This window comes from Haliotis cracherodii, unplaced genomic scaffold, assembly GCF_022045235.1.
Source record: "Haliotis cracherodii isolate W230 unplaced genomic scaffold, xgHalCrac1.p SCAF_14, whole genome shotgun sequence".
Lineage (NCBI taxonomy): Eukaryota > Metazoa > Mollusca > Gastropoda > Lepetellida > Haliotidae > Haliotis > Haliotis cracherodii.
In genome coordinates, this window is record NW_027266269.1 from 28,543,255 (window position 1) to 28,570,183 (window position 26,929).

The following is a 26,929-nucleotide window of genomic DNA, read 5'->3' on the forward strand; positions in this document are numbered from 1 at the left end:
GCTCTGTGTGAAACACACCCGTCCCAGTAGGTTCCAACTTGTATTTGAAGAGAGGAGCTGTCGCTCTCACTGAAAACCTTTCAACGCGATGTGTGTACCGAAACGTGCGGGTCGCTCCCCATGATCAAACAATCTGTTTGACCTGTCCCACATTTGGTGCAGTAAGGATTATACGTATGTCCGAGTAGCATAAACATTTTCAAGAGTGAGTGAGTGAGTGAGTTGGGTTTAACGCTGCTCTCAACAGTATTTCAGTTATATCACGGCATGTCAGCTTAATGTGGGAGAAAAGCTCGATGTGATGCAGGTCTCAGACGTTTACCACTTCGGTGAAACCCACTAGCACGGGTATGGTGCTGAAAAACCTGGAAACATAATCGGGGCGAACCGGGATTCGAACCCACAATCATAGTTTTCTGGCGAATTGCGGCGTCTTAGACGACTTGACCATAATATATGGATGAACAACTTCTTACAATTAGAAGCGACGTTTCGGCGTAGGTTCTGAAGAGGTATCCTTTGATAGAATGTCCACCTCTATATTTGTGGTATTGGATGTGGTAAAGTGTTTTTGCCAGCTACATGTTTTTACTGAATGACGACACGCAAGCGCTGTCTATGTTCCACGAAATATATTCAAAATATGACGCTTCACTTCTCTGACTGTGCTACGTAAAGCTGTGAAACGACGGGCGACCTACTCCCGCCCCTACCGGGCCTCGTGTTTGTAAAGTCAAGGTAAATATGCACTGTGTACTCAATACCTCATCACTGTGTACTCAATACCTCATCACTCTGTACTCAATACCTCATCACTCTGTACTCAATACCAGACAAACCTAGAAACATAATCGGCGCGAACTGGGATTCGAAACCACAATCATAGTTTTCTGGCGTGCCCAAAGGACGCAACTCTGCACAGCGAATATCGTCGCCTTAGACGACTGGGCCACCCGAGCCCCCCTATCAGTTATTAATTGCTTTGTATGGTCATACACCGCGGTTAGGTCAACACTACTATAAGTAGACAGTTGGCACGACTGCACGAGTTCTAAGTGTTTGACATTCCGCCCAAGGCTGTTCCCAAGCGCTCGTACACGTCAATTGTCTTTTCGTATACCAAGGAGAAAGGTATTTGTGTGCTAAATCCTAAACGTAACCGTAGTCATTAATACCCAAAGAAGATACCAAAGGCAAAGTTGACGGCCCTTTACTAAAAGAACATCCATGGGGGGAGGGGAGGGGGTGGGGTCATCTGTGTAGAATAGGCCGGGTGGTAGAATTAGTCTTCAGCAACCCATGTTTGCCGTAAAAGGCGACTTTGCTTGTCGTAAGAGGAGACTTACGGGATCGGGTTGTCAGGCTCGCTAGAAGTGGGAGTAGGTCGGCCGATATTTCATAGGTTTACATAGTACATTCAGAGCAGTGAATACAGTTATCTTGAACATATCTACGTGAGTTTTCGCGGCACATTCACAAAGCACATGTTGTTTAGTGACAGAGTAGTTGGCATAAACTTTTATCACAACGAGATATTCAAAACGAATATAACTGCACCAACCGAGCAACCCGATCCCGTTAGTCGCCTCTCACAACAAGCATAGTCGTCTTTTACGGCAAGCATGGGTTGCTGAAGACCTATTCTACCCCGGATCTTCCCCGGTGTCAAACACCGTTGTGTCGGAACCGTTGTGTCTAAGTTGAAGGGACCTACGTAAATACTTCGAATTATTAGACACAACCGCAAATGATGAATAAAGACAGAATATACACCAACCATGCATTCAAGTCGAGACAACTGTAAGTTCGACACAATGGTGTTTGACTGTAATAATAATGATAAAAACATTTGTATTGCGCCAAATACCATTCACAAGTGGATTCTTATGGCGCAACAGAGCTACTAAAGCAGGCATGATACAAAGAACACAATTCATGATAGGTCGTAGTGTTTGACCCGTGAAGATTCCAGGGTAGAATAGGTCTTCAGCAACCCATGTTTGGGTTGCCGTAAAAGGTGACTGTGCTTGTCGTAAAAGGCGACTAACGGGATCGGGTGGTCAGGCTCGCTGACTTGGTTGATACATATCATCAATCCCAAGGCTCCTGGTATTGACAGTATTCCGATGGAATGTCTTAAATCACAAAATGTTATTTCGCTGATGCACAATATCTTTAATATATGTTTTAGCACAGGGATAATCCCAGCATTGTGGTTAAAGGGCATTATTAACCCCATACCAAAGTGTTCTACTTTAGATCCTGCGGATCCTTTATCGTATAGAGGTTTGACCCTCACCAATTCTATGTACAAATAATATTGTAATATTTTAAATAACCGTCTGCAATCTTGGGCTGAAAGCAAAGGAGCTCTAAATGATGCACAAAATGGGTTCCGGAAGCGAAGATCAACTACGGATCATATTCACTCTGTTTGTTCTTTTATTGAAACTAGAAAATGTATTAAAAAAGACACTTTTTCTGCTCTTATTGACTTTCATAAAGCGTATGATAGCATTAAAAGTGGTGTGCTGCGGGAGAAATTATGTAACACTGGTGTGAAAGGGAAAATGTTTCTAGCACTTCATTTTTTATATGATAATGTGAAATGCAGTGTACGTATAAATGGTATGCTTACACCCTGGTATAATGTTAATCGTGGTTTAAAACAAGGATGTTTACTTTAGCCAATTCTGTTTAACTTTTTTATTAATGATTTGCTTGACAAGCTAACTGCAACTGGTAATGGTATTTGTGTGGATGATATTACTATTGCAGCCTTAGCATATGCTTATGATCTTATTTTACTTGCAGAATCGGCAGATGATTTGAATCGTCTTTTACACGTTATGAATACATGGTGTGTTGATAACAGTATCCTTATTAATAATGACAAGTCCAAGATTGTACACTTTAGAAATGTAAGTGTTCCAAGAACAACAGCCTTTTTTTAATATTGGTAACTCTGTTTTAGACATTGTTGATTGTTATAATTATTTAGGCCTACTGCTCACGGAACAACTTGACTACAATGCTATGGCAAAAGCAGCAGCTAAATCGGCTAACAGAGCATTAGGTCTTCTTATAAGTTAATATAAGGCAATTGGAGGTATGCAATCCACTATTTATTCCAAAATGTATGATACGATGGTTTGGCCAGTCTTGAGTTATGGGGCATCTTTCTGGGGTCATCGTGACATTTCTTCTGTAAATGCTGTTCACCATCGTGCTTTGAGATTTTTCTTAGGGTTGGGTAATTACGCTCCAAATGTTGCTGTTAATGGAGATATGGGATGGATTCCTCCGATAGTTAGACAGTGGATGTGTATTGTTAGACAGTATTGTCGTTTTACTAAAATGTCCCTTAGATCAAATAAGTATGTTTTTATGTGGTCTGAACGTTATGCTGGTGGACGTGTGAAAAACTGGAATTTTCGTGTGAGGGCAAAGGTGACGGAATGGGGTCTGAATATTTCTGAGAATGTTAGCGTGAAAAGTGTAGTTGTACGTGTGCAAGATATATGCATGTGTCTGATTGGAATGAACGGTTATGCAAGCCTGGCGGAAGATCGGGTGGTAACAAATTACGTACGTATAGAATGTTTAAAGATGGGTATGGATGTGAAAGTTATGTAAGTATGTATATGCCTCGTTCTTACCACTCTGCCTTCTCCAAATTTAGATCAGGTACTGCTCCTCTGAAGTTGGAAACAGGCAGATATACGAATATGAATGTGAATAAAAGAGTGTGTTTTCAGTGTAAGGAAAGTATTGAAGATGAATGTCATGCATTGCTTGATTGCCCTCTGTACGATGCTTTGCGTGAAAGTTTATACGAAAAGGTGAGTTTTAGCTATCCCAACTTTCTAGAGTTACGCAATACTGATAAACTTATTGTACTTTTTAAATATTATGTATATTTTACAGCCAAAACCTGCTTTTTAATTCTCCAGCGAAGAAAAAATATTTGATATGGCTTGTTACGGGCAGTATATTTTCATACCCCTTTCACACCAATATATTTATGCTGTACATACTGTGATATATTTTAAGTCTCTCGTAACCCTTAACGGGTGGCTCACTTTTATGTCCTTTTATATGTATCTATGTAATTATTTTTGTGAGGTGAGACTCAAATAAACAATCTGTGTTTCTGTCTAGTCCAGGGGGACACGGGTGGCCCAGTCGTCTAAGGCGCCGCAATTCGCTGTGCAGAGTTGCGTCCCTTGGGCACGCCAGAAACCTATGATTGTGGGTTCGAATTCCGGTTCGCCCCGATTATGTTTCTAGGTTTGTCAGCACCATACCCGTGCTCGTGGGTTTCACCGAAGTGGTAAACGTCTGAGACCTGCATCACTTCGGGCTTTCCTCCCACATTAAGCTGACACGCCATGATATAACTGGAATACTGTTAAAAGCGGCGTTAACCCCAACTCACTCACTCACTCACTCACTGTCTAGTCCAGTCAGTGTTTACCCAAGCGTGAATGGGGCATGGGGTATAAGGTGCATGTTACCTTGACTGTACAAACAGCGAAGAGGCCACGCTAGAAGTGGGAGTAGGTCGACCGACATTTCATAGGTTTACATAGCACATTCAGAGCAGTGAATAAAATTATCTTGAACATATCTACGTGAGTTTTCGCGGAGCATACACCATGGCGGCCTACGTTACAAGTTGTTTAGTGACGTTCTAATTGTAATAAACTAACCATTCCTGACACCACGACTATAAAGACTGAGGTAGGGTTAATGGTTTTTTTAACGTCTTATTTAACTTATATGGCACGTGTCTATGTGTGTGTTAGTTTCTAAGTGTGTGTGTTGTGTGTGTGTGTGTGTGTGTGTGTGTGTGTGTGTGTGTGTGTGTGTGTGTGTGTGTGTGTGTGTGTGTGTGTGTGTGTGTGTGTGTGTGTGTGTGTGTTAGATGCCCCATTCACGCTTGGGTAAACACTGACTGGACTAGGAATGTTGAGTCATCGTCTCAGTGTGTGTCATGACAGTGTGTTTTATTCTGAATTTGACAGATAACGTCAGTTACATACCATGGAGAGCTGGGTCAGTTATTACAGTATCACCAAGTATTGCTTTGCGAAGATTATTAAGTTGCAGCGTTAATTCAATGTCGTGCACGCATTTAAACTAACATAGTCAGTTCATGAATCCGGGTTGCGTGGATCGATGCTCGTGATATCAATCACTGGATTGTCTGGTCCAGACTCGATTATTAACAGACCGCTGTCATATAGCTGGAATATTGCAGAGTGCGGCGTGAAACAACAAACAAACAAACAAACAAACAAAACAGAGATGACATCAGGTGTTCGCAAAAATAACCATTTCCTGTTTGTTTCATCTATAGCCACCATGGGAGTATCCTTTTATTTGGCTGAGGGGAGGTCGGGTAGCCTAGTGGTTAAAGCGTTCGCTCGTCACACCGAAGACCCGGGTTCGATTCCTGACATGGGTACAATGTGCGAAGCCCATTTCTGGTGTCCCCCGCCCTGATATTTCTCGAATATTGCTACAAGCGGCGTAAAACCATACCCACTCACTCACTGTTACATGGTGACAACAAAATAACCTGGGTCAGGGTGACCTTCGGGGATGTCTCAGGTATTATTGTAAACAAAATCCTATAAACTGCCTCATAGCGCGAAGAATACAGCTAATTTCTTGTTTGTTTTTTGTCTTTTCACATTAGACAGACACTGTACCTGGTATACTATTTCTGTAACACAATACGTTTCTTTGTGTGTGGTTCTTTGTGCAGGGTATATGCATCTAGGCCATGGGTTTCAGATTACCGGGTATGTGAAGAGAGTTTATGTAAGTAGAACAGGTCAAATAGAATGCCTGGGAAGCGACCCGCGCGTTTCTATACACGCATCGCGTTGAAAGGTGTTCAGTGACGCGACGGATCCTCTCTTCAAATACAAGCTCCTAGGACGGGGGTGTTTCAAGGTAGGATTTGTCTTTATTTCTTGTAAACATAGGGTAACGCAAACTTTGTCATCGTCCACTGAAAAATGTTTTGAAAATTTAATCGAATCTTAACCTTTATAGTTAGATTGACGTGGGATATTAGGCACGAGTTGGAGGATTTTAAAAGCATTTCTTGAATGACATTTGTGTTAAATTGTTTGATATGCATTACTTAGAAGTTGACGGAAGACAAGATAGACACAATTTTATGGATAACAACTCTTTAATACTGTGAAAAGCGACGTTTCGGTATAGATCCTTATACCGTTGTCAAGCAAGACTGAATGAGGGTACTTACTTACTTACTTTGGAGATTTAACGTGCGCTTTCCGACTGATGCGTATTGAGGGTTACTTACTTACTTACTTTGGAGATTTAACGTGCGCTTTCCGACTGACGCGTATTTCGCACACGGGCCCGGCCAGGCCAGTTAATGTGTTTCCGAAAGGGGCGAGGGTGGTCTGTGCAACCCAAGAGGGGGCTTTAGGGGTTGCTTATATAGAATTTGGGAATTTTGAGATTTGGAATAGATGCTGATGGGGTTGGGGAGGAGAACTAAGGGAGCTGGGTATGGTGGATGATTGTTTGTTTTTGTGATTTTGATTTGGTAGGTTATTATGGTTTTAGATGCGTTTTATTAGTTCCGTTTTTATTAAGAATACGCCTAAGGCCTTGAAGTTTTCTAGTTTATTTTGTGGGTTTAGTATTGCTTCTTAGAGTGAGAGCCTTGTTTATATTGAGGGTGGTTTGTAATGCGGTTCGATGTGTTAGGTAGTGTGTGCAGTGGATGAGTGCGTGTTCTGGGGTTTCTTGTTGTTTGCAGTGTGGGCAGTTACCTGTAGTGTGTTTTTTAAATTTTTTTAGGTGGTTATTTAGGTTGGTGTGTCCTGTTTGGAGTTTAGTGATTACTCTGTCGATTTTTTTGGATGGATGGAGAATTTTTGGTTTGGTTAGTGGTTTGCTGAGCACTCTTTTGATTTGGCTATTTGAGTTTAGATATAGGTTATGCCATTTTTTTGTGATTTTTTGTTTGTTTACACTTTTAATTTCTGATTTTGAGATGGGTAAGTTTAAGCTTATTTCTGGGATTTTGAGGGATAGTTTAGCTGCTTTATCGGCGTTTTCATTACCGTATATTCCTACGTGGGCGGGTATCCACAAGAAGGTTATTTGTTTGCCTGCTTTTGTTAGGTCGTTGGAGCTTTTAAGTATTTGATTTATTAATTTAGGTCGGTTTTTGGTATTTTTGTTTTGGAGGGCTTGTAGTCCACTTAGGGAGTCAGTAAGTATTAGGATTTTTTGGTTGTTTTTGGATTCTTGATTGTGGAGGGCTGAGGCCATGCCCATTAGTTCGGCCGTGAATATTGATTGGTTATTTGGGAGTCGGAAGGATTGTGTGGTTTTAGTTGGTTGTGTGGTATGGACTCCGAAACCCGTGTGTTTGGAGGTCGGATCTGAGGATCCGTCCGTGTAAATGTGACACCAATTTGGCCAATTTTTGTGTATGTATGCTAGTGTGGTAGTTTTAGCTATGTTTGGGTCGGTTTGTTTATTTATTTGGCTAGCTAGTGTTGTGTCTATTTTGGGTATTTTAAGTTTAGGGGTGAAGATATTTGATTGTTTGCAGTTTTGTTTAAGATTTTTAATTTGGTGTTCATTTAGGTAGTTTGTTATTCTTTGGGATATTGGGGTAAGTAAGGGGTGTTTACGAGCTAGAGCTTGGTTTTTAGGGCTGATGTTTTGGTTTATTAAGTTTTGGATGAGAGGGTTTGATTGGGACGCGGCCCAGAAATTTAAGCTTAGCTGTTCCCTGCGTAGACTTAGTGGCATTTCTCCTGTTAAGGCCTGAAGTGAGGTGTAGGAGGTGCCATGTTGGGTGCGTGTAATGAGTTTGAGAGCCTGATATTGTATTGAGTCAAGTTTTTAGATAGAGAGTTGTTTAGGGTGTTGTATATGGCGCAGCCGTAGTCCAGTTTTGATCTAATTAGGGATATGTAGAGAGAGAGGAGAGTATCTTTGGAGGCTCCCCAGTTAGAGCCAGTTAGGCATCTTAGGGTGTTTAGGTCTTTACTGCATTTAGTTGTTAGGTTTTGGATGTGAGCATCCCAGGTGAGATGTTCATCGAAAATAAGTCCTAAGAATTTGGTTTGTTTTTGAAATTTGATTGTTTGATTGTTTAGCTGGAGGATTGGGGAGGCGGGTTTCATGTTTTTATGTTTGAATACTATTCCTGTTGTTTTTTCTGAGTTAAGGGAGAAGCCCCATTTGTCAGCCCATTGTTGTATTTTATTAAGAGATTTTTGGAGTAGATTTTTGGCCATTTTCATGCTTTTAGTGCGGATCCAGATGGCTCCATCATCCGCGAATTTTGATGTGTTTACTTTAGGGGATAGACCCTCGAATAGATCGTTTATCATTATATTGAAGAGGGTGGGGCTGAGGATACTGCCCTGTGGAGTGCCATTTTCTAGGGGACATTGGTCCGATAGAGTTTGGTCTATACCCACGGTTATTTTACGATTGTTTAGGAAGTCCTGGATGTAGTTTATTATCTGACCTTTGAGTCCTATTTTTTTAAGTTTTTGTATTAGCCCATCGTGCCATACCATGTCGAAAGCTTTAGAGAAGTCTAAGAAGATGCCTGTGGTATATTGTTTATTTAGTTGTCCTGTCTTAATATCTTGTTCTAGTCGGGCGAGGTTATCTAGGGTTGAGCGGCCAGGAGTGAAACCGCTTTGATCTGGGTTTATGGTGTTATTTTGGGTTAAGTAATGTTGTAATCTATTTTTAGCCATTGATTCCATTACTTTACATAAGTTTGAAGTTAGGGATATTGGTCTATATGAGTTAGCTTGATTAGCTGGTTTATTAGGTTTAGGGATTGGTATGACTAGGGCCTGTTTCCAGGGAGTAGGAACCTGTCCGTTTAGGTAGATGAGATTGTATAGTTTGAGTAGTGCCTGGAGCAGTTTTAGGGGGAGTTTTTTAATTATTTGGTAAGAGGTTAGGTCTAATCCTGGGGCTGTGCCCTTTTTCCTGTTTTGGATTACGTAGAGGAGCTCCTCCATTGTGTAGGGTTGATTTATTTCTAGATTGTTATTGTTTGGTTCTTTTGTGGGTTTGTTTTCTGTTTTAAGTGTATTGAGGGACATAGTGCAGAATATAAATAGTAGGTGGAGGTTTAACAGCAGAGGATTAACATTAACAACAATTGCATACATGAGTGGGATATCATAGGTAGGTGTTGACAACAAAGGGATTATGCTGTCACAACACGATGGACAGAAAACACATAGGTGGAAGCCAATAGGGACTTGAAGCCAATAAACAGGATAAGTAATTATTGTTTGATGAGTTCATAGTAGGCGGATGGGATGAAATAGCCTTGATCTATGTTGATTGATGGCTTGTGGCGGCGAATGTGGACTGCTGCTGTTAGTTTTCTTTTAGGGAAATCATGGAGGTTGTTGGCGAGGATTTGGACGTTGTCCCAGTTGAGGATGTGATTGGGACAGTTGATGATATGGTCCGAGATGGCTGATTTGCTGTCGGATTTGATGGTGGAGGTTTTATGCTCTTTCATTCAAAACATAAAAAGCAGTAAGCATTTAGTAAGCATTCATTGAAAAAAGGTGTTAACAGTTTAAAGGGATTTAAATTTGTATAGCTAGATTGACGTGGTTTACACTACGCGAGTTATCGGGTTTCAAACGCGTCGCTTGAATGACTTACAAACAAACATGAGTCATCAATTGAATCGAATTAAATTAAGTGTCTAAGGTCCACACTGTCATCGCTCAAGTATGTTCTACTTTCCGTGCAAACGATTCCCGTGAAGATCCGGGTAGAATAGGTCTTCAGCAACCCATGCTTGCCGTAAAAGGTGACTATGCTTGTTGTAAAAAGGCGACTAACGGGATCGGGTGGCCTGGCTCGCTGACTTGGTTGGTGCAGACTCGATTAATTACAGACCGCCGTCGCGTAGCTGGAATATTGCTGAGTTCGGCGTTAAACAACAAACAAACAAATAAAATCATACAGTTAGAATAATGCTGACTTTGGCCTTAAGCAGCAAACATAAATCAGTTGTACGTGAGTGAAACTCTTCTACTGTCAAAGTACAGGAATTTTAATAATATTGATGTACAATTAGGCATAGATGTAACCTGGCGTAAAATCACGCCATATAATTGAATCATTTAGGCACTCACTACTATAGCGTTATAACAAGTTATCATGATGTTGTATGACCCATTTCAACGTCTTGCTATTAAAACTCACTCACGCTCTCACTCATCCACCATGACATATATCCATGTCACTACATGCTATTGCTAATTCAAAAGAAAGAAGATGAACCAAAGTACGACTGAGGTATTATCAACCAAAGTCAGTGAGACCCGTGAAGATCCAGGGTAAAACAGGTCTTCAGCAACCCTCGCTTGCCATAAGAGGCGACTAACGGGATCGGGTGGTCAGGCTCGCTGACTTGGTTGATGCATGTCATCGATCCCAACAGCATAGATCGATGCTCGTGAGGTCAATCACTGGATTGTCTGGTCCAGACTCGATTAATTACAGACCGCCGTCATATAGCTGGAATATTGCTGAGTTCGGCGTAAAACAACAAACCAACCGACCAATCATGCAATGCCACATCAGACCTGAATGAAGTATATCTTTCAAGCTGAAACAACGTGGTGTAAATGAAATACTGTTCAAGCAGCGTTAAACCAAAGACATCAACAGTTTCAGGATTTGCCAATCTCATTAAAATCAAATCTTAGTTCTCGCTGCCGCTAAACAAAGATCTGAGGACATCCCATTACGGGTCACGCCAGACCGACCTTGCGCGAACTTTGACCGACCAATGGAATGACCAATCAGAAGGAGGCTTTCTCGTGCTTTACGGCACTAATTTCAAATTGGCGACTATGCTTCGAAGCATATTTTGACAAATTCTTGATTACAAATTTGAAACCTAAACAAAAGAACATTTTGGAATGGCTAATAGATGATCTAAATTGTATGGATTCAGTCGTTAAACCCGTAACTATCGTTCGGAATAGCCCGTGTTAAAGTTTTCGAAATTGCTGGATTAGAAATCACATTCCGATTGTCACTTTCCTAATATGGTAAGCCACACTCTGATTGGTCGGATGAAGGGTCGTTCTGACGTGACCCCTTTGTTTAGCGGTAGCGAGAACTAAGGTCGGATTTTAATGAGATTAAGGAATCGCAAACATGTAATCATAATGTTTTTAAGACCCATTTAAATTCGGTTCAATGTTAATGAACCTCAAACGCTCACTCGCTCATCTCGACCCTACACATGACTTGATAATGATTATATTTTACATATTTTACAGAAAAACCATGACGCAGATACTGCTGTGCACACTGGTCTCCTGCCTCATCACAACAGCACAGAGAGCGTCTGGACAGGAAGTCGACACCACGCATGGCAAAGTTGTTGGTCTCAGAGCTTCCGTCCTTGGCAAGTCCATCGACACCTACTATGGTATTCCTTATGCTAAACCCCCCATAGGTAATCTTAGGTTCAAGTACCCACAACTAATTGACCCTTGGCGACCGGAGGTCAAGGATGCACTTTCAAAGAAACCATCGTGCTATCAAACAGCTCAATCTGCAATCGGAATGCCTTGGAGAGCAATTCCACCCCTCTTCAGTGAGGATTGTCTCTACATCAATGTATGGGCGCCAGCTAATATCACATCGAATGCGAAACTCGCAACCATGGTATGGATCTATGGTGGAAGGTTTGTGACGGGATCTATTAACACGCCTTTGCATAATGGTCAGTATCTTGCTGCTGAAAACAACGTCATCGTGATGTCCATGAACTATCGACTGGGTGCTCATGGCTTCTTATATCTTGGACCTGACACGTTTCCTGGTAACCAAGGTCTCATGGACCAGGCTCTTGCCCTGCGGTGGATACAGAACAATGTTGAAAGATTTGGCGGAGATGCAAGCATGATCACCTTGTTTGGAGAAAGCGCGGGGGCAGCATCGATCGGTCTTCATTTGTTATCGCCCATATCACGCGACTTCTTCACGCGGGCCATTCTTGAAAGTGGGTCCCCAGATGCAACATGGGTATCGATGGAACCATCCAAGGCTATCAGAAGCACCAGAAGACTTGCGGAGCTGTCGAGCTGTTCTGGAAAATCCGATGCTGACATTTTCCAATGTATCAAAGACCTGCCTTCAGAAACGATATTACAATATCAGGCTCTCGTTTCTGGTGTTGGTTCTGACGCATTCATTCCTGTCGTGGATGGTCATTTCTTACCAGACTCTCCATCATCTCTCGCGGAGAAAGGGCAAATAAAGCAAGCAGAAATACTTCTGGGAGTGAACGAAAATGAAGGCAGTGGATTCCTCTTATTACTTATGCCAACAATATTTTCCCCGTTTACAAATCAACTAAATGTCAACAGACAACAGTTTCGAACGACTGTAGAAACGTTAGCGGCATTCAATGGTCAGTCATCAACTATGGTCAAAGCAATTATGGCTCAATATGCTGACGTTCACGTCCCCTCTCTACATCCAAACTACGTGGACAGTGCGGGCAGCGTCTTAGGAGACAGTTACTTTAAGTGTCCAGCTGCCAAATTTGCTGCTTCATATTCTGCAAAAAACAACGTCTACTTGTATTCCTTCAATCAAAGGATGTCCTCGTCACAATTACCGCTGTGGGCGGGAGTTACTCATACGTTTGAGATCGAGATGGTGTTTGGGCATCCTCTTGGCAATGCCTTTATTGCATCGGAGGCGGAGAAGTCAACATGTCGGAGTATGATGACATATTGGACGAACTTTGCTAAAACTGGGTAAGTACTTCTTGTAGATATGACAGGACGACTGATGTTGTATATTTGGCAGTGAGTTATCTGATGCGCCTGTAAACTGAGACTCACATGTATGCCATTTGGTGACTGTCTGTTTGTGTAAGGCCACAAGCTTTTTGGCGGCAGCCTGTAAATCACCCAGTTCAGGAGCGGTCGGGTAGCCTAGTGGTTAAAGCGTTCGATCGTCACGCCGTAGATCTGGGCTCGATTCCCGACATGGGTACAATGTGTGAAGCCTATTTCTGGTGTCCCCAGCCGTGATATTGCTGGAATATTGCTAAAAGCGGCGTAAAACCATACTCACTCACTGTGTGTTGTGCCTCGAGCGCTCTGATTGGTAAATATCCCCATGTGCGTTTGTTATGGTTGGAGCGCGGACCAATCACACTCGACGCCATGTGAGTGAGAAAGCACACCAGCAAGTGGACAATTGTTATGATGTTAAACGGGAGTCACTCTTTTTGACAGCAACCCCAACCTGCCGGTAACACCCAGCTTCCAATGGCCTGGATACAACACGATGGATGAACGCTTCCTTGTCTTCTCTGAGTCAGGACAATCCACAGACCAGGGCATGAGAAAGCAGCAGTGTGTTTTCTGGAACAGTCTCGTGCCACTGATCAACAAGAAGGAGGAAACATCTACAGGCTCCGGCAGTAGGTCACGTTTCTTACTGTTACACATACCGTAGTCGACGTAATAAGCGCCCAGGACGCTCTCAAAATTAGAAATAGGGGGCTCTTATCAGAATATAATTTTGGTGAGATTAAAAACGAGGTCGATAGATAGTAAATTTTGTGATTTATGCTGACAGCCTGAAATGATATGAAAGAAGAATCTGTGTATATTATACACAATAGATATATTTTCGAGAATTAAATTGCCATAATTAAGGGTGCATATAACAAACGAGTGCGTATTATACACGAATAAATAATTCTTGTGTACATTGATCAATCGGAAACGGTGCTAACTGGGATTGTTCACTAGCCATTACATTAGCAAATAACGCCGTGGTCGCTTTTTAGAGATGGGGGGGGGGGGCGGGGGGGGGGGGGGGGGGGGGGGGGGTGGGGGGGGTGGCGCTTATTACGTCGAATAGACTAGTGCGGGTTGTGGGGTAATCTAGCGACTACGGCATTTAATTCCGGTTGTCATTCGGAAGGCCAGGGTACGATTCGCCTTATAGGTATTGTTATGAAGGACAGACCCCTTGTATTGCTATTGCTGATGCATGAAACAATGAATGTTTTATTATATACTTCAGTGTGAAAGGACTGAGTTTTCTGAAGGTGAGAAAAGTGATATTTCTATTGCCAGTGAACATAACACATGATATATCTCTGCAGTGAACACTTGACGGAACTATTGTCATACAAGAGTTACATCCCCTTAAATTGTACCTTTATCGTAAGTATTGAAGTGTACATAATCTGTTGACGTCCCTGTTGCGTGAGGTCCCTCATTGACAAGGCAAATTAATGACAGGTGGTCAATTATGGACTTAATTTCACCTGCTTGCCGTTCATGTAACTCGTTCGTTTCGTTCGCTATGCACCTTTTTTTATTTGTCCAGCGTGTATTTTCCGCTTCCAACAGCGGTCCACTTGTTTTCAAGAATATTTTTTGTTAAAGTTGATTTTGTATATAATCATATCTATATGTATGACACAGAATTTCGTGACCCTAAACTATTTTTTGATACTTTTGTTTTTATTTTTTTAAGATTTTGCAAAAAAGACTATTCTTCTTTTTCCTTTTGTGTTAGGTGGGGAGAATTTACGTTTCAAGGTTTTACATTTGTACTGAAATAATTACATTTTCCTGTATACACAAAAAGTATATGATAAATAGGATATACCATATGTCTCATGAATATGATGTTTCTCTCATCTCGTACAAATATCTCCTCCACACACAGCCCCTCCCCCCCCCCCCCCCCCCCCCCCACACACACACACACACCCTCCCACCCCCACACCCCAACCCACCTCCGCACTCGATGAGAGAAACATATCCCCTATATATTCCCTTTGGCCCTTTAGTGTGCAGGAAACATCTTCTGAAAGTACAAACGCTGCAACCTTATGTGATGGTTTTATTAATTATGTTATTCAAAATTGGTATTGGATTCAAGTTTGTTAAACGACACACTCAGTAGGCTTGGCTTGCCTCTTGGGGTGGTAGATGAAATGTTTAATGCTTCACCTGGATTGTAATTGCCTAGTGCTACCAGAGCTTAAACGTGCTGGAATATTGCTGAGTGCCGGCTTAAAACAACCAACCAACCAACCTTAAACGTTAGTTGATTTATCGTTGTTAATGCACATTAATGCAATCGGGCTATCTATTTAGTATATTTCGACTTTTCGTGTGTGCGTCCGCTCTTATAACGGCCCTTTTGACAATCACGATTCGGTTCCCTCTGTGGGTTAGGCGTTACTCTAGCATATGCGGCGTAATCGTTAATTAAGCACAGCGACAGGTACATTGTGTGAAGCACATTTCTGGTCTCCCTATCATAGTATGTTAGAATATTTGTAAAAGCGTTAGAATATTTGTAAAAGCGGCTTAAAACCATTCTCACTCACTCACTCTGGTAACGCAGTCGACATATTGTTGGACATTTGATACACGCTTCCTAAAACGCATCTTCCCGAGGCAAGGGAGTTAACTGACTTTAAAAGTCCAGTTTCCACCCTTGCCGAACTAGGCTGGAATTACTGGGCTCGATCGTAGCGCCACCAGTGGCTATTACCAGTTATGTCCCCTCTAAGCCTCTCCTATGGACCAATCAGATTCCACCTCTCGTATCACTTGCGTTTGCTTCACACAAAATGGCGTCTAGTCAGGACGATCTGATCGATAATCAAGATCTATATTGTGATAAAACGGGTCTTACATCGCGAAATGCATCAAATTACGTGAGCACCTTGATAACAACATTAAACGATTTCGAAAATATCTGCTGACAACGAGTTGGTGGTGCACATGCTTTGCAAATCTTTCAATCGACCGAAATCTGACGACAGTTAGTCCAGCCTAACTCCATAATACCAGCCTAATTCGACAAGGGTGGAAATTGGACTTTAATAGTTAGTTAACTCTCTTGCCTCGGGAAGATGCCTAAAACCATACTCACTAAAACGTTTAATGTTTGCAAACAATTATTGTCGATGACCATAATTTCGAGGCCAGGCGTCGTCGTTGTGACGTGACAGTATTTTTGTAACAATATCTCAATGTCTGACTCTTCTGTTTCAGCAACAACTGAGAACGTTGTTTACAGATGTCACACCAGTGGAAGCAGGATGTCATTTACTGTGAACATGTGTCTAGTTGCTGTACTTGCAACTTTAGTAAGTGTTTGAACTTGGAGCGATATCTTCAATGACATCGTGTTTGTGGTCACGTGTAGCTGTAGGTCTTCCAGCCTTTTAGTCTAGTTCGATGACTATCTCTAATGAATCAGCTGACACGAATTGGCACATACAATTCGAAAAAGATCAGTTGTATGACCATTCCTCTAAGACCAATTTACGCCTTAAAAGCGTGGAGATTCATATTGATCAATACAACAGCAAAAATAATTATTTAATTAAGCATATTAATTTTATTTACTTACTTGTTTATGTATGTAGCTTAATTGTACTTACATGTTTGTAAAAAAAACACCCCCAAAACACACCATCAGTCGGATGACATGCCCCAAATTAGTGTATAGCAAATCCTATTGTGTTTTGTTTGTTTTTGTATGTATTTTTCTTTCATACCATTGTGTGTAGGATAACGTGTATATGTATGTACAATTTGTGACACCTATTGTTGGTGTATGTCGTTGTGAAGTCCCTGGAATATTTCTAAAGCCAAAACTATAGTCACACACTGTACGTATTGTATGTACGTTAATGGCATGGGCATGCGATAGGACTATTAAAATTAGAATTACCTCGTTGATAGCGCCGTCAAATCTATAGGAAACACAGCTCTGCATTGAGAACACAGTTTTGGAAAGGCAATGCAATTTTATGTTCAGTCGCAAATGTGATATAAGGGAATGCTTGAATGTGATAATATATTAATAGTTCTCCTTCACTGACAAATAATATTTTCATGTATTGGATGTCTTTCTCCAGCAGTTATGTGCTGGAAAATAAACTATTATATATCCAGTTGTTATTGTCGCATTTGGATTCCAGGACGATGACGTGGTCTGTCTCATTGTTATCATTCCCTTTATTATCAGTTATCCCACATTATCATTCTCGTTACAAACACATGCAAAGGCAAGTCAAGTGTTCATCTGAACAAACACAGAAACATTGTGCTGCTTGTTATAACGCGGAATTGTATCGAACATCTTGTTGGTCATGTTGGTATATATATAATAATATATATAATAAAATAATAAAGTCCACGTTAGTCTATCATCTTCAGACATAGTACTTTCGCTGTCTCATGACAGCTCTTCAGTGTAACTGGCAATGACATATAATATGACGTCATACTTCCTTTTCCAGTCTCAGCTGCTTGTTACCTACAATTTATAAAACGGAAAAATACTAAATTTCCCGTTTCCACAATCATCAATGTGTTTGCTGACACCCAAGCATCGAACATCAGGGTCTTTAATTTGCTGTTTGTGTACAGTGACTCTATCTTTTAATTCCATGCTAGTTACACCGATGTAGTTTTCGCCGCATCCCGAACATCTCATAACATACATCACATCTTTGCTGCGGCAGTTCATGTCGGCTTTCACATTGAATCCCTTGTCATTTGCAAAAAGGAAAGTAGTACCTTCACTTATGATGTTACACGTGCCGCATCTTGGTGTTTTACATCTACTTACACATGGTACACTCTCTGTACAAGAATGTTTGGATGGACAAAGAATTTGCTTGAGATTTTTTGGTTGCCTGTTACTTTTTATAATTTTAAATTTATTCAGTCCTTGTTTCATTTTATCACTTTACTGTAGAATTGGGAGGTTGTCCCTTATGACTGGCATGATATCACAGTTATTAGGATTGAAGGTGGACACAAACGGTATAATTTGATCGCCCACAGAATTTTCATTAGGTTTCAGGAGAGTATGTCTTGGAATTTTTAACGACTTTTCTATAGCGTCATACAAGAGTTATATCCCATTAAATTGTACCCTTTAACTATAGCTTCCTGAGATAACCTATCAATTCTTTCAATCTTAAGTCTCTTTTATCCGTTTCCGACACGATGGTACATACGCGCAAGTGAATAAGGAATGTTAGTTCTTGTATGCCTGGGGTGACATGAACCGAATTGTAAGTATTGACGGGTGTCCGTAAACACATTATACATGTTCAGTGGAGCGGAGTTATAATATTTTTTATATGCAAATTGTGTGTGTGTCTAAAAGCGGGGTAAAACCATACTCACTCACTCATTTGGCTGAAGTTAAGTTAAGTAAAGTTAATAACAGAAACCGTACACCATATCAGCAGAATGCGACTTTTTAGCTTGATGCTTGATTTGTGATAAAGCGTGACTGGCCTTCCTCTAAATAACAAACAGTACGACTAAAGAGGATGAATAATTAACAGTAATCCTGCATATTTGGTTGACTGCCACTGGTGTCATTCATGAACTGACTATGTTAATTCAAATGCGTGCATGACATTGAATCACAAGCAAAGTTTAAATAATTATTGAAAACAAACACCCTTTTAAATGGTTGCCTCATAGCGCGAATAATACAAACAGCTAATTTCTTGGGGTTGTTTGTATTTTCACATTAGACAGAAGCCCCTGTACCTGGTATCATATTTCTGTAACACAATACGTTTCTTTGTGTGTGGTTCTTTGTGCAGGGTATATGCATCTAGACCATGGGTTTCAGATTACCGGGTATGTGAAGAGAGTGTATGTAAGTAGAACAGGTCAAATAGAATGTCTGGGAAGCGACCCGCGCGTTTCTAAACACACATAGCGTTGAAAGGTGTTCAGTGACGCGACGGATCCTCTCTTCAAATACAACTTACTAGGACGGGGGTGTTTCACACAGAGCACAGTTCTCTGTGGTTGTATAACTGCGTATTTGTGTGGTCCATCAAGGTAGGATTTGTCTTTATTTCTTGTAAACATAGGGTAACGCAAAGTTTGTCATCGTCCATTGAAAATTGTGTTGAAAAATTTAATCGGATCTTGACTTTTTATAGCTAGATTGACGTGAGATATAAGGCGCGAGTTGAAGGATTTTAAAAGCATTTCTTGAATGACATTTGTGTTACCAAGGTAGGATTTACGCCGAAAACGTAAGCAAAACATAACACTAATTTAGTAAGCATTCATTGAAAAAGGTGTTAACAGTTTAAAGGGATTTAAATTTGTATAGCTAGATTAACGTGGTTTATACTACGCGAGTTATCGGGTTTCATACGCGTCGCTTGAATGACTTACAACAAACATGTGTCATCAATTGAATCGAATTAAATTAAGTGCCTAAGTTCCACACTGCCATCGCTCAAGTATGTTCTACTTTCCATGCAAACGATTCCCGTGAAGATCTGGGGTAGAATAGGTCTTCAGCAACCTATGCTTGTCGTAAAATGCGACTAACGGGATCGGGTGGTTGTCAAGATCACAGATAATCTTGTATATTTTAATTATATGTTAGTACTTCAGATAGATGTATTACGGTATGGTTACATTAGTATATTAAGCTTAGCGGGTTGTTTTTAGATATTGTCAGGTAATACTATGGGAACAGGTTAGGTTCAGGGAAGCGTGACTGGGTACGGCTGATAGCTGGGGATTTAATTGGTGTAACAATAGGGAGGTCAGGGGTAGCTTGGGCTTTGGGGTCAGTTTAAATAGCGGGGCAGGGTCATAGTTTGTACAGTCAGCCAGAATCAGCATGGTCATGTAAGGCATGGACTAATATTGTGGGAGACTTCTACTCTGATTGGCGTAAGTTTTTACATTTATTGTTTCATGTTGAATTGTATTTTAGAGGATAGAATTTTGAGTTATGTATTTTTTCCAAACGTAATTATATACACATATTGATGGTAATAGCGTAAAGCCACTGTAACAAATAACCACAACATGATCAAAGTATAAACAGTTCAACTCAGTAATATGTAAATCGGAGTATTGGTGCATGGCTGTATGTATTGTGAGGTAGTGACACATACCTCAGTGACTGTAATTGCTTATATTACATTGTAGTGTCCCGGAACTGGCCGGTTAACCTTATAGTACGTAGGAGGGAAGAAGTACCTCCGATAATACGTAGGAGGAAGTATCAACCTCCAACATCACGTAAGGAGAGAAGTTCTCCGACCCTACGTAAGGAGAGAAATATCTCCGTTTTCCGTGTGCACATCATAGGATGATCACAGCCGTGGCATCTAAGTAAACAGGCACCCTTAACTCCGTGGGGACAACATCGCCTTATGGGTGGAAATATCACCATTCGATATTATGAGGAAGAATTCTCGTATGAACTGTTCAATAACATCAGAGATTCTAAAGTTCTGTATAGAACTGTTGTGACAGTGACAGTGGAGTGGCTTTGTATCTTTTGGGGCTGTTTTTTTGTGGTTGTGTGTTGTTGTATATATATACACACACAAAGTTTTACTGTGTATTAGTTGTGTTATTCTTGGAACATTTGTATTAGTGTTAGTATTGTTAGAAGTAGACTATAAGTATTAGGATAGTGTATTGTGATAGTTGTATTGTTAGTAGTAGATAGTTGTATTATTAGTAGTAGACATTTGTACTGTAAGTATTAAGATATTAGTATTAGTAGTAGGTGGTAGTATTGTTATTGGTAGGAGAAGCTAGTTTAGTTAGTTGTGTTAGTTAAGTTGGTATTAGTTTGAATTTAGATATTGTTATTGGGATTTAAAATTACTTTAAGGGAGGGAATAAATCTGTATTGCAACTTCATTTGTGTTTGTGGTTGATTCAATACGTGACAGTGGTAAGGCTCGCTGACTTGGGTGATGCATGTCATCGATCCCAACTGCATAGATCGATGCTCATGAAGTCAATCACTGGATTGTCTGGTCCAGACTCGATTAATTACAGACCGCCGTCGTATAGCTGGAATATTGATGAGTTCGGCGTTAAACAACAAACAAACAAATAAAATCATACAGTTAGAATATTGCTGACGTTGGCCTTAAGCAGTAAACATAAATCAGTTGTACGTGAGTGAAACGCTTCTACTGTCAAAGTACAGGAATATTTATATTATTGATGTACTGTTAGGCATAGATGTAACCTGGCGTAAACTCACGCCATATAATTGAATCATTTAGGCACTCACTACTATAGCTTTATAACAAGTTATTATGTTGTTTTATGACCCATTTCTCTTTCTATTGAACCTCAGTCATGCACTCACTCATCCACCACGACCAATATCGATGTCACTTTATGTTTGATAATTATCCTAAAACGTGACTCACTAAGTTAGACATAAATTTAGTGTAGTTTCAGGATTTGCCAATCTCATTAAAATCAAATCTTAGTTCTTGCTGCCGCTAAACAAAGATCTGAGGACATCCCATTACGGGTCACGTCAGACCGACCTTGCGCGAACTTTGACCGACCAATGGAATGACCAATCAGAGGGAGGCTTTCTCGTGCTTTACGGCACTAATTTCAAATTGGCGACTACGCTTCGAAACATATTTTGACAAATTCTCGAATTATGGTAAGCGACGCTCTGATTGGTGGGGGAAAAGGTCGTTCTGACCTGATCCCTGATGGGATGTCTTCAGATCTTTGTTTAGCGGTGCGAGAACTAAGGTCTGATTTTAATGAGATTGAGGATTTGCAAACATGTGATCATAATGTATTTAAGACCCATTTAAATTCGGTTCAGTGTTATTGAAGCTGAACCACTCACTCGCTCATCTCGACCCTACACATGACTTAATAATGATTATATTTTACATATTTTACAGACAAACCATGACGCAGATACTGCTGTGCACACTGGTCTCCTGCCTCATCACAACAGCACAGAGAGCGTCTGCACAGGAAGTCGACACCACGCATGGCAAAGTTGTTGGTCTGAGAACTTCCGTCCTTGGCAAGTCCATCGACACCTACTATGGTATTCCTTATGCTAAACCCCCCATAGGTGATCTTAGGTTCAAGTACCCACAACCAATTGACCCTTGGCGACCGGAGGTCAAGGACGCACTTTCAAAGAAACCATCGTGCCATCAAGCAGCCCAACCTGCAATCGGAATGCCTTGGAGAGCAATTCCACCCCTCTTCAGTGAGGATTGTCTCTACATCAATGTATGGGCGCCAGCTAATGTCACATCGAATGCGAAACTCGCAACCATGGTGTGGATCTATGGTGGAGGGTTTGTGACTGGATCTATTAACACGCCTTTGCATAATGGTCAGTATCTTGCGGCTGAAAACAACGTCATCGTGATGTCCATGAACTATCGCCTGGGTGCTCATGGTTTCTTATATCTTGGACCTGACACGTTTCCTGGTAATCAAGGTCTCATGGACCAGGTTCTTGCCCTGCGTTGGATAAAGAACAATGTTGAAAGATTTGGCGGAGATGCAAGCATGATCACCTTGTTTGGAGAAAGCGCGGGGGCAGCATCGATTGGGCTTCATTTGTTATCGCCCATATCACGCGACTTCTTCACGCGGGCCATTCTTGAAAGTGGGTCCCCAGATGCAACATGGGTATCGATGGAACCATCGAAGGCTATCAGAAGCACCAGAAGACTTGCGGAGCTGTCGAGCTGTTCTGGAAAATCCGATGCTGACATTTTCCAATGTATCAAAGACCTGCCTTCAGAAACGATATTACAGTATCAGGCTCTCGTTTCTGATGTTGGTTCTGACGCATTCATTCCTGTCGTGGATGGTCATTTCTTACCAGACTCTCCATCATCTCTCGTGCAGAAAGGCCAAATGAAGCAAGCAGAAATACTTCTGGGAGTGAACGAACATGAAGGCATTATATTCCTCTTATTACTTATGCCAACAATATTTTCCCCGTTTGCAAATCAACTAAATGTCAACAGAACACAGTTTCGAACGACTGTAGAAACGTTAGCGGCATTCAATGGTCAGTCATCAACTATGGTCGAAGCAATTATGGCTCAATATGCTGACGTTCACGTCCCCTCTCTACATCCAAACTACGTGGACAGTGCGGACAGCGTCTTTGGAGACGGTAGCTTTAAGTGTCCAGTTGCCAGATTGGCGGCTTCATATTCTGCCAAAAACAACGTTTACTTGTATTCCTTCAATCATAGGATCTCCTCGTTACCACTGCCGCCGTGGGTGGGAGTCCCTCATTCGTTTGAGATCGAGATGGTGTTTGGGCATCCTCTTGGCAATGCCTTTATTGCATCGGAGGCGGAGAAGTCAACATGTCGGAGTATGATGACATATTGGACGAACTTTGCTAAAACTGGGTAAGTACTTCTTGTAGATATGACAGGACGACTGATGTTGTATATTTGGCAGTGAGATGTCTGATGCGCCTGTATACTGAGACTCACATGTATGCCATTTGGTGACTGTCTGTTTGTGTAGGGCCACAAGCTTTTTGGCGGCAGCCTGTAAATCATCCAGTTCAGGAGCGGTCGGGTAGCCTAGTGGTTAAAGCGTTCGCTCGTCACGCCGTAGATCTGGGTTCGATTCCCGACATGGGTACAATGTGTGAAGCCAATTTCTGGTGTCCCCAGCCGTGACATTGCTGGAATATTGCTAAAAGCGGCGTAAAACCATACTCACTCACTGTGTGTTGTGCCTCGAGGGCTCTGATTGGTAAATATCCCCATGTGCGTGTGTTCTGGTTGGAGCGCGGACCAATCACACTCGACGCCATGTGAGTGAGAAAGCACACCAGCAAGTGGACAATTGTTATGATGTTAAACGGGAGTCACTCTTTTTGACAGCAACCCCAACCTGCCAGAAACACCCAGCTTCCAATGGCCTGGATACAAAACGATGGATGAACGCTTCCTTGTCTTCTCTGAGTCAGGACAATCCACAGATCAGGGCATGAGAAAGCAGCAGTGTGTTTTCTGGAACAGTCTCGTGCCACTGATCAACAAGAAGGAGGAAACATCTACAGGCTCCGGCAGTAGGTCACGTTTCTTACTGTTACACATACCGTATTCGACGTAATAAGCGCCCAGGGCGCTCTCAATATTAGAAATAGGGGTTCTTATTAGAATATAATTTTGGTGAGATTAAAAACGCGGTCGAAAGAGAGTAAATTTTGTGATTTATGCTGACAGCCTGAAATGATATGAAAGAAGAATATGTGTGTATTATACACGACAGATATATTTTCGAGAATTAAATTGCCCATAATTAAGGGTGCATATAACAAACGAGTGCGTATTATACACGAATAAATAAGTCTTGTGTACATTGATCAATCGGAAACGGTGCTAACTGGGATTGTTCACTAGCCATTACATTAGCAAATAACGCCGTGGTCGCCTTTTAGAGCGGGGCGCTTATTACGTCGAATACGGTATACGTGTCATAGACTAGTGCGGGTTGTGGGGTAGTCTAGCGACTACGGCATTGAATTCCGGTTGTCATTCGGAAGGCTAGGGTACGATTCGCCTTATAGGTATTGTTATGAAGGACAGACCCCTTGTATTGCTATTGCTGATGCATGAAACAATAAATGTTTTATTATATACTTCAGTGTGAAAGACTGAGTTTTCTGAAGGTGAGAAAAGTGATATTTTCATTGCAGTGAACATAACACATGATATATCACTGCAGTGAATATAACATTTTGACGGAACTATTGTCATACGAGAGTTACAGTGTACATCCCCTTAAATTGTACCCTTTATCGTAAGTGTTGAAGTGTACATAAACTGTTGACGTCCCTGTTGAGTGAGGTCCTCATTGACAAGACAAATTAATGATAGGTGGTCAATTATGGACTTAATTTCACTTCTTGACGTTCATTTAACTCGTCCATCGAGACGGCTCGTTTCGCAATGCAAGTTTTTTTTATTTGTCCAGCGTGTATTTTTCGCTTCCAACAGCGGTCCACTTGTTTTCAAGAATATTTTTTGTTAAAGTTGATTTTGTATATAATCATATCTATATGTATGACACAGAATTTTCGTGACCCTAAATATTTTTTGATTTAAAGATTTTGCAAAAAAGGCTATTCTTCTTTTTCTTTTTGCGTTAGGTGGGAAGAATTTACGTTTAAGGTTTTACATTTGTACTGAAATAATTAAATTTTCGTGTAGAAAACCTACACAAAAAGTATATAATAAATAGGATATACCATATGCCTCATGAAATATGATGTTTCCCTCATCTCGTGAAAATATCTCCTCCCCCTTCCCGCCCCCATCTCTCTCATTCGATGAGAGAAACATGATATTTCACACGACATTTAAAATATCCTCTATATATTCCCATTTGGGCCTTTAGTGTACAGGAAACATCTTCTGAAAGTACAAACGCTGCACCTTATGTGATGGTTTTATTAATTATGTTATTCAAAATTGGAATTGGATTTTGTTTGTTAAATGACACACTCGGTAGACTTGGCTTGCCTCTTGGTATGGTAGATGAACTCTTTAATGCTTCACCTGGATTGTAATTGCCTAGTGCTATCAGAGCCTTAAACGTGCTGGAATATTGCTGAGTGCGGCGTAAAACAACCAATCAACCAACCTTAAACGTTAGTTGATTTATCGTTGTTAATGCGCATTAATGCAATCGGGCTATCTATTTGAATATTTCGACTTTACGTGAATGCGTCCGCTCTTAACGGCCTTTAGACAATTACGAGTCGGTTCCTCTGTGGGTGAGGTGTTAGTCTAGCATATGCGGCGTAATCGTTAACTAAGCACAGCGACGGGTACATTGTGTGAAGCACATTTCTGGTCTCCCCTATCATGGTATGTTAGAATATTGGTAAAAGCGGCTTAAAACCATTCTCACTCACTCACTCTGGTAATTGTGTTGGGAATTTGATACACACTTCCTAAAATGCATCTTCCCGAGGCAAGAGAGTTAACTGACTTTAAAAGTCCAGTTTCCACCCTTGCCGAACTAGGCTGGAATTACTGGGGTCGATCGTAGCGCCACCAGTGGATATTACCAGTTATGTCCCCTCTAAGCCTCTCCTATGGACCAATCAGATTCCACCTCTCGTATCACTTGCGTTTGCTTCACACAAAATGGCGTCCAGTCAGGACGATCTGATCGATAATCAAGATCTATATTGTGATAAAACGGTTCTTACATCGCGAAATGCATCAAATCACGTGAGTACCTTGATAACAACATGAAACGATTTAGAAAATATCTGCTGACAACGAGTTGGCGGTACACATGCTTTGCAAATCTTTCAATCGACCGAAATCTGACGACAGTTTATGAACCGGATTTCGATTTTGGTGCGCGAGTTTGATGGACTATGCATAGACTCGTTAGTCCAGCCAAAATGTAACTCCATAATACCAGCCTAGTTCGACAAGGGTGGAAACTGGACTTTTATAGTTAGTTAACTGTCTTGCCTCGGGAAGATGCCTAAAACCATACTCAATAAAACGTTTAATGTTTGCAATTAATTATTGTCGATGACCATAATTACGAGGCCAGTCGTCGTCGTTGTGACGTGCCTGTGTTTCTGTAACTATATCTCAATGCCTGACTCGTCTGTTTCAGCAACAACTGAGAACGTTGTCTACAGATGTCACACCAGTGGGAGCAGGATGTCATTTACTGTGAACATGTGTCTAGTTGCTGTACTTGCAACTTTAGTAAGTGTTTGAACTTGGAGCGATATCTTCAATGACATCGTGTTTGTGGTCACGTGTAGTTGTAGGTCTTACAACCTTTTAGTCTAGATCGATGACTATCTCTAATGAATCAGCTGACACGAATTGGCACATACAATTCGAAAAGGATCAGCTGTATGACCATTCCTCTAAGACCAATTTACGCCTTAAAAGCGTGGAGATTCATATTGCTCAATACAACAGCAAATATAATTATATAATTAGGTATTTTAATTTTTCTTTCTTACTTGT

The 26,929-nt window shown here is 41.1% G+C and overlaps 1 protein-coding gene across 4 annotated transcripts; it reads left to right on the forward strand.

Moving 5' to 3' along the window:
* Nucleotides 1-4,644: 4,644 nt before the first annotated feature.
* On the forward strand, nt 4,645-26,849 carry LOC139461160 (cholinesterase-like). Of its 4 annotated transcripts, none has more exons than XM_071242724.1 (4): nt 4,645-4,743; nt 11,355-12,845; nt 13,332-13,519; nt 16,128-16,413. In XM_071242724.1, the coding sequence occupies exons 2-4, from the start codon at nt 11,362-11,364 to the stop codon at nt 16,232-16,234; spliced, it is 1,779 nt and encodes a 592-aa protein (XP_071098825.1). In that variant the 5' UTR covers nt 4,645-4,743; nt 11,355-11,361; the 3' UTR covers nt 16,235-16,413. The 4 variants fall into 4 exon arrangements, with proteins under 4 accessions (XP_071098825.1, XP_071098827.1, XP_071098826.1 ...); XM_071242726.1 differs by lacking the exons at nt 4,645-4,743; nt 11,355-12,845; nt 13,332-13,519; nt 16,128-16,413 and adding exons at nt 5,877-5,964; nt 21,824-23,314; nt 23,801-23,988; nt 26,565-26,849; XM_071242725.1 differs by lacking the exon at nt 4,645-4,743 and adding an exon at nt 5,877-5,964.
* Nucleotides 26,850-26,929: the final 80 nt, after the last annotated feature.

What these genes read in the sequence shown, in the direction of transcription:
- LOC139461160 (XM_071242723.1), top strand. Translation starts at nt 9,557, where the DNA reads ATGCTCTTTCATTCAAAACATAAAAAGCA. An exon ending in CATTCAAAACATAAAAAGCA is followed by an intron (nt 9,586 to 11,354) that starts GTAAGCATTTAG and finishes CATATTTTACAG; the next exon opens with AAAAACCATGACGCAGATAC. An exon ending in ACGAACTTTGCTAAAACTGG is followed by an intron (nt 12,846 to 13,331) that starts GTAAGTACTTCT and finishes TCTTTTTGACAG; the next exon opens with CAACCCCAACCTGCCGGTAA.